Source organism: Chiloscyllium punctatum, chromosome 48 (assembly GCF_047496795.1).
Source record: "Chiloscyllium punctatum isolate Juve2018m chromosome 48, sChiPun1.3, whole genome shotgun sequence".
NCBI classification, from domain to species: domain Eukaryota; kingdom Metazoa; phylum Chordata; class Chondrichthyes; order Orectolobiformes; family Hemiscylliidae; genus Chiloscyllium; species Chiloscyllium punctatum.
In genome coordinates, this window is record NC_092786.1 from 60498528 (window position 1) to 60512379 (window position 13852).

Below are 13852 nucleotides of genomic sequence, written 5' to 3' on the forward strand. Positions count from 1 at the left end.
TGCGTGGCTACAGGGATGGTGCAGGAGGGAGGGATTTCGGTATCTGGATAACTGGGGTTCTTTCTGGGGAAGGTGGGACCTCTATAAACAGGATGGTCTACACCTGAACCTGAGGGGCACCAGTATCCTTTGGGGGGAGGTTTGCTAGTGTTCTTTGGGGGGGGTTAAACTAACTGCAGGGGCACGGGAACCTAGACTGTAGCTTTAGGGGTGCAGGACCTGGAGTGTAGGGAGTTAGGAACATGCTATCAATCTCAAAAGTGGCTTGAAGTGTGTATACTTCAATGCAAGAAGTATACCAAATAAGGTAGGTGAACTTGCAGTGTGGGTTGGTACCTGGGATTTCGATGTTGTGGCTATTATGGAGACATGGGTAGAACAGGGACAGGGTTGGCTGTTGCAGGTTCCAGGGTTTAAATGTTTTAGTAGGGTCAGAGGTGGGGGTAAAAGAGGGGGAGGTGTGGCATTGCTTGTCAAAGATAGTATTACAGCGGTGGAAAGGACGATGGAGGAAGACTCGCCATCTGAGGTAGTTTGGGCTGAGGTTAGAAATAGAAAAGGTGAGGTCACCCTGTTTGGAGTTTTCTACAGGCCTCCTAATAGTCCGAGAGACGTGGAAGAAAGGATTGCGAGGATGATTCAGGAGAAGAGTGAAAGTAATAGGGTGGTTGTTGTGGGGGACTTTAACTTTCCTGATAAAGCTTTCCCAGTCAATAGCTCGAGTTTGTTAGATGGGTCGGTGTTTGTCCAATGTGTGCAGGAGGGTTTCCTGACACAATACGTAGACAGGCCAACAAGAGGTGAGGCCATACTGGATTTGGTTCTGGGTAACGAACCAGGCCAGGTGTTAGAATTGGAGGTAGGTGAGCACTTTGGGGACAGTGACCACAATTCGGTGACTTTTACTCTAGTGATGGAGAGGGATAAGTGTGCACTGCAGGGCAAGAGTTATAGCTGGGGGCAGGGAAATTATGATGCGGTGAGGCATGCCTTAGGACGAGTGGCTTGGAAAAGTAGGCTCCAAGGCAAGGGCGCAATTGATATGTGGAGCTTGTTCAAGGAGCAACTATTGAGTGTCCTTGATAAATATGTACCTGTCAGGCAGGGAGGAAAGGGTCATGTGAGGGAGCCGTGGTTTAATAAGGAATTGGAATCCCTTGTTAAAGGGAAGAGGGCGGCCTATGTAAAGATGAGGCGTGAAGGTTCAATTGGGGTGATTAAGAGTTATAAGGTAGCCAGGAAGGATCTGAAGAGAGAGCTAAGAGCAGCAAGGAGGGGACATGAAAAGTCCTTAGTTGGTAGGATTAGGGAAAACCCAAAGGCTTTCTATAGGTATGTCAGGAATAAAAGAGTGACTAGGGTAGGAATAAGTCCAGTCAAGGATAGTAGTGGGAAGTTGCGTGTGGAGGCTGAAGAGATTGGGGAGACACTGAATGAATACTTTTCGTCAGTATTCACTCAGGAACAGGACATTGTTGCCGATGTGAATACTGAGTCACAATTAATTAGAATGGACGGCTTTGAGGTATGTAGGGAAGATGTGTTGGAAATTCTGGAAAGGGTGAAAATAGATCAGTCCCCTGGGCCTGATGGCATTTATCCTAGGATTCTCTGGGAAGCAAGGGAGGAGATTGCAGAGCCATTGGCCTTGGTTTTTATGTCCTCATTGTCTACAGGAATAGTGCCAGAAGACTGGAGGATAGCAAATGTGGTTCCCTTGTTCAAGAAGGGGAGTAGGGATAACCCTAGTAACTATAGGCTGGTGAGCCTCACTTCTGTTGTGGGCAAAGTCTTAGAGGGAATTGTAAGGGATAGGATTTATGAACATCTGGATAGGAATAATGTGATCAAGGATAGTCAGCATGGTTTTGTGAAGGGCAGACCGTGCCTCACAAACCTTATTGAATTCTTTGAGAAAGTGACTAAGGAGGTGGACGAGGGTAAAGCGGTAGATGTGGTGTATATGGATTTTAGTAAGGCGTTTGATAAGGTTCCCCATGGTAGGCTACTGCAAAAAATACGGAGGTATGGCATTGAGGGTGAGTTGGAGGTTTGGATTAGGAATTGGCTGGCTGGAAGAAGACAGAGGGTAGTAGTTGATGGTAAAGGTTCATCTTGGAGTACAGTTACTAGTGGTGTTCCGCAAGGATCTGTTTTGGGACCATTGCTGTTTGTCATTTTTATAAATGACCTGGAGGAGGGGCTAGAAGGTTGGGTGAGCAAGTTTGCGGATGATACGAAAGTCGGTGGAGTTGTTGACAGTGAGGAAGGATGTGTCGGGTTACAGCGGGATATAGATAAGCTGCAGAGCTGGGCAGAAAGGTGGCAAATGGAGTTCAATGTGGGTAAGTGTGAGGTGATTCACTTTGGTATGAGTAACAAAAAGATGGGGTACTGGGCTAATGGTCGGATACTTGGTAGTGTGGAAGAGCAGAGGGATCTTGGTGTCCATGTACACAGATCTCTGAAAGTTGCCACCCAGGTAAATAGTGCGGTGAAGAAGGCATATGGCGTATTGGCTTTTATTGGTAAAGGAATTGAGTTCCGGAGTCCTGAGGTCATGTTGCAGTTGTATAAGACTCTGGTGCGGCCTCATCTGGAGTATTGCATGCAGTTTTGGTCGCCATATTATAGGAAGGATGTGGAGGCACTGGAACGGGTGCAGAGAAGGTTTACCAGGATGTTGCCTGGTATGGTAGGAAGATCGTATGAGGAAAGGCTGAGGCACTTGGGGCTGTTTTCATTGGAGAAAAGAAGGTTTAGGGGTGACTAGATAGAGGTGTACAAGATGATTAGGGGTTTAGATAGGGTTGACCATGAGAACCTTTTTCCACGTATGGAGTTAGCTATTACAAGGGGGCATAGCTTTAAATTAAGGGGTGGTAGGTACAGGACAGATGTTAGGGGTAGATTCTTTACTCAGCGAGTCGTGAGTTCATGGAATGCCCTGCCAGTAGCAGTGGTGGACTCTCCCTCTTTATGGGCATTTAAACGGGCATTGGATAGGCATATGGAGGATAGTGGGCCAGTGTAGGTTAGGTGGGCTTGGATCGGCGTAACATCGAGGACCAAAGGGCCTGTACTGCGCTGTATTTTTCTATGTTGTCTGTTCTAAAAGTTGCATTCTCAGGTTAGCTGTTAACAATGGGTGATAGCTAGATAATATGTTGAAGGTGTTAGCTCCCTGTGTTCTCTGTCTATGCCATGATGTTTAGATTGATTCTAATCTAAAAAGTGAGATAACGGAGTTTTACATGAATCCATGCAGTTTTTGAGCAAGTACAAATTCACCCCACAAAATATGTGTGCATGTGGGTCTTTGTGTGTGTGCGTGTGTGTGTGTTTGTCTGTCTGGGCTGGGGGTTGTGAGTGTGAGAAAGTGTATGTGTGTAGTGAGTGTAGAGTGTCTTAAGTCTGTGAAGGGGTGCACGTGGGAGTGTGTGTGTCTATAAGGGTGTGTGTGTGTGTGAAAGAAGGTGTCAACTTGGACCCCACCAGAGGGCCGCTGCCCTGGGCTTGACACGTTTGCTCAAACAGGAAATATTTAAATGCCAGATTCATCAGCCGTACCCACAAGGTAGAGCAAAACTTCACCCGTTCACAACACAATGCCATCCATTCTCCCAAAACCAATCACAACATTGTCATCAAACCAGCAGATAAAGGTGGAGCCATTGTCATTCAGGATAGAACAGATTACTGCAAGGAAGTGTACCGACAACTGAACAACCAAGAACACTACAGGCAACTACCAGCTGATCCAACCAAAGAGCACACCCGTGAATTAAACACATTGATCAGAACTTTGGATCAAATCCTTCTGAGTTCCCTACGCGCCCTCATCCCACATGCCTCTCGTGTAGCGATGTTTACTGCCTTCCAAAGGTACACAAAGCCAACACACCAGGATGTCCCATCATGTCGGGCAATGGGACCCTATGTGAGAATCTCTCCAGCTATGTTGAAGGCATCTTGAAACCTATTGTATAAGGGATCCCCAGCTTCTGTCGCGACACTATGAATTTCTTACAGAAACTCAGCACCCATGGACCATTCGAACCGGGAACATTCCTGACTGAGCAAACCTGTCAAGCCTAGAGCAGCAGCCCTCCAGTGGGGTCCAAGTTGACACCTTTGACACACACACGGACACACATATACACAGACATGCCCACACACACCCACACACCCTTACGGACACACACACTCCCACACTCTCACATGCACTCCTTCGCAGACTTAAGGCACTCTACACTCACTACACGCATACACTTTCTCACACTCTCAACCCCCAACCCAGACAGACAGACACACACACACACACACACACACACACAGACAAAGACCCACATGCACACATATATTTTGTGGGGTGAATTTGTACTTGCAGGGTTACATTGTACTTTGCTCAAAAACTGCATGCATTCATGTAAAACTCCGTTATCTCACTTTTTAGATTAGAATCAATCTAAACATCATGATATAGACAGAGAACACAGGGGGCCAACACCTTCAACATATTGTCTAGCCATCGCCCATTATTAACAACTAACCTGAGAATGCAACATTTTAAAAAAAAAAGGTTTTGTGATTTGCACATGAAAGAAGTGAAACTATATGGTATTCAAACAGATGAAAGACTTAACAATCAATTTTTCAATGTATAATTTCAGTTACATCACACTGTAAATTTTTGCTATAAATTCTGTGTGTTAGGATTGAGCCCTCCACTATCACCTAATGAAGGAGCGACGCTCCAAAAGCTAGTGTGCTTCCAATTAAACCTGTTGGACTATAACCTGGTGTTGTGAGATTTTTAACTTTGTACACCCCAGTCCAACACTGGCATCTCCAAATCACAGATTCACAACAGGTAGGCTGACTATGTCTCCACTATGTTAATGTCTGTTGTCAAACTGGGGAACCTCATAGCAAAGTGCGGAGTGGATGAGCATTCTTGTGATCTGCTTCCTGTTGTAATTAAGAGGTTGCTGTACTCCAAGCAGGGTGTCTTGCTTCGGTGTGAAATTGCTGGGGCTGTGTACATTCCACTGGATACAGAGAGCTGCATACCTTTTGAACAACCCAGCAATAGCTTCCATTAACAATATGTGTATGAGCTCAGGGTTAGCAATCTTTAAGCTCCAGGTTTAGGATGAAGTGGGGAGCTGATTATGTTTGTATTTTTCACCGAATGTTTCTTTCCATTCTCAGAGCTGGATATAGTGGGATTTATAAAAATCGCTGATATTGCCAGTCCACCCGTCCTTTCTCGTCATTTGGTTTTACCCATAGCCCTGAATAAAGGTGGGTGCTTGGACTTTTTTTCTTCTGTTACTTGGCATTTGAAAGTGTTAGCTACACAGACCTGACCTGTCAGTGAACTTTGGGAAGAGTTGTCACTGTGAAGCACGGTTTCCATTACTCCAACCAGAATCCATTTGAATTGTCAGCTAGGCTTCGTGGTATCCTCTCGCCACTGAATCAGAAGGTTCTGGGTTAAGTCTGACTTCGAAGACTTGAGCACAAAGTCCAGTTTGACACTGTAGAGTATTACTGAGGAATGCTGCCATTTTTGATATTAGGTATTTGCCTTTTTGGGTGATCATAAAAGATTGGTCTGCACTTTGGAAAAGAGCAGGAAAATCTGGTGTGCTGGCCAATATTTAACCTTCAATCAGCATATCTAAAACAGATTAGCTTATCATAGAGGTCATAGAGATTTACAGCATGGAAATAGACCCTTCGGTCCAACCAGTCCATGACGACTAGATAGCCCAACCCAATCTGGCCCATATCCCTCCAAACCCTTCCTATTCATATACCCATCCAAATGCCTCTTAAATGTTGCAATTGTACCAGCCTCCACCACATCCTCTGGCAGCTCATTCCACGCACGTACCACTCTCTGCGTGAAAAAACTGCCCCTTAGGTCTCTTTTATATCTTTCCCCTCTCACCCTAACCCTATGCCCTCTAGTTCTGGACTCCACCACCCCAGGGAAAAGACTTTGTCTATTTATCCTATCCATGCCCCTAATAATTTTGTAAACCTCTATAAGGTCAGCCCTCAGCCTCCGACGCTCCAGGGAAAACAGCCCCAGCCTGTTCACCCTCTCCCTGTAGCTCAAATCCTCCAACCCTGGCAATATCCTTGTAAATCTTTCTGAATCCTATCAAGTTTCACAACATCTTTCCGATAGGAAGGAGACCAGAATTGCATGCAACATTCCAACAGTGGCCTAACCAATGTCCTGTACAGCCGCAACATGACCTCCCAACTCCTGTACTCAATACTCTGACCAATAAAGGAAAGCATACCAAACGTCGCCTTCACTATCCTATCTACCTGTGACTCCACTTTCAAGGAGCTATGAACCTACACTCCAAGGTCTCTTTGTTTAGCAACACTCCCTAGGACTTTACCATTAAGTGTATAAGTCCTGCTAAGATTTGCTTTCCCAAAATGCAGCACCTTGCATTTATCTGAATTAAACTCCATCTGCCACTTCTCAGCCCATCATGATCTCATTATTGTTTTTTTGGATCTTGCTGTGCACAACATGGCTGCTGCATTTCCTCCATCACATTAGTGACTTCATTTCATAAGAAATGTAACTGACTGTAAAGCACTTTTGCACAGCCTGATGTGAAAGTTTGACAAAATCTACCTTCATTCTCGTCTGTGTGTGTTGGTCACAACTTGTGTGAAGCAGGGTTTCCTGCTACTGGTCCAAAATGTCATCCTGTTTATGCCTGCACGATTGGCTGGTTTATTTCCTTGGTTCTTTATCACTGACTGTAATCAATAGATGTTTTCAGAAACATCTAGAAAGTAGAATGAGATGCAGCTCTTTCTGTCTTTGGGCAAACTGCAGCTCGCTCATATTCTGATTGGAAGCTTGGTGAAACATTTGTCCATACCAGAGAGTGGAGGGACCCCAGTGGCCTATCTATTCAGAAGTTACTGTCCCCCTATTATACCAGCTCCTTCTTTTTGGAATGGTTCTGGGTTGCTTGCCTACACTACCTTGTGCAGGCTCCATCTCACTGCATTGATATGAAACTAGGATTTGCCTTCTGTCAGTTTTGCAAAGATGGGAATTTTACAGGCAAATGTGTAGAAGTTGGTGCCTTGCAAGATTGAGGTGACTCTATGACAGGGTAAAAGTGATGCAGTCACATTGTGTTATTGTAGTGCTGTCAGAGAACAGAAGGTGAATGTGTCATCACTCAGTGTTTGTTTCCCTTTGCTTTGGTAGAAGGTGATGACCTGGGGAGCGGGTTACCTGAAGAAACTGAAGATGAAACCTCTGCTTCTCAAATAGCTGGAAAGATGCCATCGTTTTGTGTTTTGCTGCATGGCAGCCTCAAAGTCGAAGGGATGGTGGCTATAGTGCTACTTGGGTGAGGAGCTGTACACTAACATGCTCTGAAATTAGCAAAGAAACACTAACTCTGAGAGGGCCATGCTGGCAAAAACATGAAAGATGTTAGTGACAAATTATTATTGACAACCATAATGTATTTTCCTGACTTTTCATACATTCCAAGGCCTTGTTTAGGATTGCAGTTCTGGTCTGAGGTCTTGAACTCAGCTGCTTTATTGCTGCAGTAAGGCTGTGTTAGACTTGCTGACCTCAGCAGTGCCTTAGACATTGTCTCAACAGAGAACAAATCTGATGATCGGGCACTGCCCTCCTCCAGTGCTATGGAAGGATGTCACAAAGATGTTTTCATCCCTTCCCTAGGATGGGCAAGATGTAGGGGAGTGCAGAGTTTAGCTGTGCATCCCCTCCCCACATACACCATACTATCAGTTGTTGATCAGTAGGCAGGCAGCTGGGCCTCCTCAGTTTCTTCAACCAGTCAGCCTTTCATTCAGAAACACCAGCCCTGGAGAAACCGGAGAATTGTTTCAAGATCAGGTACCATGCACTCTGCAGGATTTGAATGTCCAGGAAAAGCCTTGACATTGACTGAATACTTTGGCAAATATCCTTCAGCTCCACTCTGTCACATACACTGACTGTCACAAACAAAACAAATTGCTTCTCAAAGTGCCCAAGTTCAAGGTTTATAATTATTCATCTGAAGGCTGAAAGATCAGTAGAATGACCCCCAAAAAAGCTCACTGGTTGTAATAATTCACATTGCTAGGCAATAAGTACAGCAAGCAATTGTGTCTGTATAAATAGAAGGCTTTCCACTGCTGACTCACCCACATTCAGATGTTGGAGCCTGGAAAATGTGCTTCATTAATATGCTGATTTGATGGTGATCTTTCGTTGATTTGATCAGACCAGACTGGTATGGAATGCTGTATTCTCAGGCTGATAGCAAAAAGAAGTCCAATCTGATGATGTCCCTTTTTGAGCCTGGTCCAGAACCTCTTCCCTGGCTTGGAAAGATGTCGCAATTGGGGCCCATTTTGGGTGAGTTTCAAATTGGATTTTCTCTGAATCTAGGTCTATTCATGCCATGTTGCAAACCATCTTCTCTGTGTTTGTTTCTAATGGTAAACCACTGTTTTGTTTAATTTCAGATGCTGAGGAAAATCCCTATGGTGAAGATGACAGCAAAAGCCCCTTCCCCATACAGCCTAGGACAAAGCGCAGTTATGCTCAGAACGTCACTGTATGGATTAAGCCCAGTGGACTGCAGGTATGGATGGTACTGGATCATTGCCATATTATCCTGACTATCTGATTGACTTATCTCACTGCACTGATTGATAATTGGACGTTTTGCAGCTTGAACAGTTTTACAGGCTCAGTTGTAAACTGTCATCCAAATGGACATTGCCAGAATATTTCTCCTTTGTTCTTAATGTTTGCTAGCACGGTGGATTATTTCATAATTTGTGCTCGTGGTTCTTTTTTAGTTCTTGCTTTATGTATCTTGAGTCTGATAATATATTGGAATGTGCATTGATTATGTAGCAAATTTGTCAAGTACTAAACTAATTGCTGAAGTTGCCTTCTCCTAGGCTGGTCTCAGTTGTGGCTTGAACTTGTACTGTAGTCTGGCTAATGTGTATAATTTGGCTGTCCTTTGTAACATGCCAGAATCACATTAAATTGGGAGAAAGTGAGGACTGCAGATCCTGGAAGTCAGAGCTTATGCACGAAATGTTGATTCACGTTAAATTGTCAGCATTTAGCTGTTCAATTTGGATATAGAACATAGAAAAAAACAGCGCAGTACAAGCCTTTTGGCCCTTGATGTTGCGCTGTTCCAAGCCCACCTAACCTACACTAGCCCACTATCCTCCATATGCCTATCCAATGCCCATTTAAATGCCCATAAAGAGGGAGAGTCCACCACTGCTACTGGCAGGGCATTCCATGAACTCACGACTCGCTGAGTAAAGAATCTACCCCTAACATCTGTCCTATACCTACCACCCCTTAATTTAAAGCTATGCCCCATATATCTTCATAAAGTGAATGAATAAAGTACAGCCTTTCTGGAATCCCTTACTTGTCTCTTAACATTTTCTCTTTTGCCTTTAGACTGATGTTCAGAAGATCTTAAGAAATGCTCGGAAACTTCCAGAAAAAACACAAACATTTTATAAGGTAAGTGGGTAGTAGGATTAGACTGGCTCATTTTTAGCTGGTGCAGACATGATAAACCAAGTAGTCTTTTTCTCCCTCATGTAAACTTTATCAATGAAAGTAAGTGGGGTTGGTTCTCTGTCAATTTGAGTTAGCAAATGAACTTAAATTAAAGCTGTGAGTAAACAATCAAATCTAAAATTAAAGGGATTGTATTCGCTGTAAAATTTCTATACATCTCTGCAACCAGGTAGGAAAGATTTGCTGGTTAATTCTCTCCCTGCTGGAATTTGCCACTTGGTGTGTAGTGTTGATAAAACATGATATTATTGCAATGTAAACAGCAGAGAGAAGGAAGCCTGCATCCTTCACGTTTCACATTTATTGAACAGAATAAACAATTGCGCACACAGTTCAGATTTTACTCCCCTTGAAATTATTAAAATGGAACTTAGAGCAGTTTACAGACTCTATTTCCCTTTGACTCCCTGACCAGATTGTGTTCCATTACAAAGAATTTGTAGCTCAAATGATAAAAACTATTGGAACAATTGGTGATCAGCTTCTGATACAGAATTTGCACCTTAAACTTTGACCTTCCCTGCTCCAACTGTAGCCAAATACTGACAAAAATTTTTTTGTCTTTTCTTGCAACACCTGGAAACTTGAATAATTCCTGTACAAAATCAGAATATTTTAATCCCAAAAATTACTCCTAGTATCTTCTGTCATGCATCGATTGCAGGCTTTCTTGCAAATGTGTGTGGCTGGACCCTGTCCTCTGGATTTGATCCCTTCACACCATGCCTCATGTGAACTTAGCGAATCTCCCACTTGTAACCTCCACCCTTACTACCTCCCACGCAGGTAGGAATTGCTTATGACAGAAAAATAAAACTCTCCGGGTCCTAGGTAGAATGGCTGCTTTAGAATCCATCTTTAGGATCAGGATTTGAATCCAGGCTAATCTCAATTGGAATTGCATTTCTTTAAATCATGAAATAAGATTAGGAGAATTTTATTTAAATTTCTATTAAATGATGGGAGACACAACTGAAGGTGACTGAATATGCTTCAGTGAATCTGAAATCAAGTTGAAATTGTCTTCACTGGTGCAGGAAGAGATTTGGTCATGTTAAGGTTGATAGGAGCAGCATTGCTTGTCCTCTGCATGGTAATTGCTGTTTTCTGACTCTGTCTGTTCCTTGCATTGCACCTTTACTTGATGAGCACTCTCTTCACAGTTTAAAAGCAAAACAGCTTTCAGTCTGTGCATTTCCTTTTACAGGAACTAAATCGGTTGAGAAAAGCAGCGCTCGCATTTGGATTTCTGGACCTACTGAAAGGTGTAGCTGATATGTTGGATCGTGAATGCACGCTCCTCCCAGACACCGCCCATCCTGATGCTGCATTTCAACTTTCCCATGCCGCTCAGCAGCTAAAGTTGGCCAGCAGTGGGAACTCTGAGTATGCAGCGTATGAACACAACATTGCCCCTCTGCAGACAGACTTTTCTAGTAGCAGTGCTGACAGAATATGATTAGAATAGAAACTGTATTTGGTTCACTTTTGAGGACCTTACTTTTTAAAAGCAGTAATTTGCTGGAAGTGCTGTGCACAAAGATACAGCAAGGGCCATGTGGCTGTTTCAAAAGAAAAAAAGCTACAAAATCTACCTGGAATCATATAGTGCCAAAAGAAAATCTTTTTTACAAAATCTATTTTTTAATAAGCTGACTTTTTGGGTTATTGTTAAAGTAGAAGAAAATCTCAATTGTTTCTTTTCACCACACAACCTAGGTAAAAAGATTTGTGGTACTCTACAATTTGTGTACTTTCTCAACAAATTCTTCTAAATTTTCAGTATAGACCAACCAGAATGAAACAATCTCAGATGCAAGACAAGTGATTTGTATGTTTAGCACATTGGTTATTTGGTACAACTACTCTTGGCTTAGAATAGAGTTGAGAGTCACAAACAAGAGCTATGCCTCAAATCTGAATGATTCATTAATCATCTGATTTTTGTACTGCCTCAATTGTGACAGCTGTGTCACAATTTAATTAAACTATTTTCAGTGATGTAGGGGGCTGGTATGCTTTCAAAATGTGTTTCTGAATGAAAAGAGAGCCTCATATTGTCTTAGTATTTACAATAATGCATCCCAGATTAATCATACTTAAAATTCTGAAATTGAGTTAGTTCGGTGAACATTTCTGTGGAAGAGACTACAATAGTCCCCCCGCAGAAGCCCAGATCCACGGATAGGTGCTAATCCTTTCATTTAAATGGGAAATTGACCTTCCTGGCAGCTCCCTGGCTCTGTAGGTTCCCTGTAATATATTTGGAATGCAGTAAATCGAAACAGAGGCAAACGATTCCGTCGATATGGGGATTACCCTGTATATGATGTAAATCTGTGGAATCCTTTAATAGTTCTGCTGTCTTTAATGTAGGCCGCATGTCCTTAGCTACAAAGATAAATGTTAATTAGGAGCACACAGTTAGGTGCAGGTTTGAAGTCCAGCCCACTGGTATTGCAGAGATGTTTGTTTTTTTTTGCGCTACAGTAACTGAAATTATTTTAAATGAACTACTGTTGGACAGCTTGATGACAGTTGCATCTTCATTGGGTTTGACCTCACTGCTTCAAAACCTTCAGTTTTCCTAAACTGAAGCAGAGTTAACGTTTACAAGTTCTCGCTCACTAAAACCATAGTCATAGCAGTAAACCAAAAAGCTTATATGGTTTCCTTCAACTGGAATTGTGAACTTGAATTACTTTTTTCTGTACCATTTTAAAAGTTCCCTTTAAAATGACTATGCTACAGTTGCTACTGATAACATACTTTATGTTTCAATAGCTCGCTGAAAAGAAAATTATTGCAATTTCCCTTTCCCCATCTGAGAGAATGCTCGACGTTTAACTTGCGCATCAGCAAACCAAACTTTCAATTTTAAATTCATTTGTGGGCAATAGCCTAGTAATTATGATTTCTTCCTCCATATAACTACTATAGTGAATTGTCGACCATTGATTAAACACAGTAAATTTCCTTCTCTGAAGGACTAGTGTTCAGGTGGGTTTTTCTGACAATATCAAGTATTCCAAGGTCACAGTAGCAACTATTTATTCCAGGTTTTATTTTAACTAAATTCAGATTCCCTGCTGTTGTAGTGGAATCTGAATTCATGTTCTTGGATCAGTACTTCATTATCTACAGAACTCCTAGGTAGAACTGAAGGTTAAAATACTAAATCATGACTGATTTCACTTGATCTCAGTAAAAGCTACACAGTTAAAATCTGACCCCCCTCATGATCAAACTTTGTCATCTATGCTAATATATCCTTCAGTTCATCATCAATTTCTGTCTGATAATGCTCCTGACATTTTCTTATTTTAAAAGGTGCTCGAGTTACTGATCTAAATCTACTGTTCATTTTACCACATCACAAAGTGATTGTACAGGTTAACAAAACCAGAAACTAACAGTTTAATAGTGGCACAGTGGTTAGCACTACTGTCTCACAGCACTAGAGATCCTCTTTGGAGGATCAGAGCAGACTCTATGGGCCGAATGGTCTCTTTGTACACTGTAGGGATTTATATTTCTCAAGGGAAAAGAACTGAATAGTAAAATAGTTACCAAGCTTAGTTGTGGTCTTTGTAACTGCAAAAATGATTTTGCTATAAATGATCCAAGACTAAAAAGGCGAGGGCTATTTTCTGCACAAAAATTGAAGGGTGAATGGTGATCTGATAGAGCTTTATAAGATAATGAAATAAGGTAGACAATGTTCCACTTGTGGGTATCATAACTAGGGATTATAATTGTAAGGTAGTCAGTAATAAATCCAATAGGGAATTCAGGAGAAACAGATCTTCCATCAAAGGTAGTTGAGATAAATAGCATGAGTACATTTAAAGAGGAAGTTTGATAAACATGGGGAAAAAAAAGCTCTGTGGATCAGGTAAAACCAAAAGTTGGAATGAGGCATTTTTATAGCAAATACTGGTATAAGCCCAACTGGTGTAGCAATACCAGTTGGGCCAAAGGGTCTGTTTCTGTGCTGCAAATCTTTGTGATATTTGAAGTTTATTCTAACCTTAAATGATAAATACCTTCTGATCTTTTCTTAAATTCACTCACTGTTTCCTTATGTAATGGTAAGTAAAAGAAAAACACAAGTACTATCTATTTAAAAAAAACTCTCTGAATGCAATTCAATGGAGTCACTCAATCCAAGTTTAAGAAAACTGTAGAAATACTTCACTCAGTTTCTGGCAC

General features: G+C 42.2%; 1 protein-coding gene across 1 annotated transcript in view; it reads left to right on the forward strand.

The window, feature by feature from the left end:
• The window catches only part of ints14 (integrator complex subunit 14), a 28382-nt gene extending 16736 nt beyond the window's left edge, over positions 1-11646 (forward strand). The window contains exons 7-12 of the mRNA XM_072565399.1: positions 5215-5307; positions 7262-7406; positions 8301-8434; positions 8545-8663; positions 9515-9580; positions 10848-11646. Of these exons, the coding sequence (XP_072421500.1) occupies positions 5215-5307; positions 7262-7406; positions 8301-8434; positions 8545-8663; positions 9515-9580; positions 10848-11099 (809 nt within the window). The 3' untranslated portion in view covers positions 11100-11646. The remainder of the gene's footprint in view (positions 1-5214; positions 5308-7261; positions 7407-8300; positions 8435-8544; positions 8664-9514; positions 9581-10847) is intronic.
• Positions 11647-13852: the final 2206 nt, after the last annotated feature.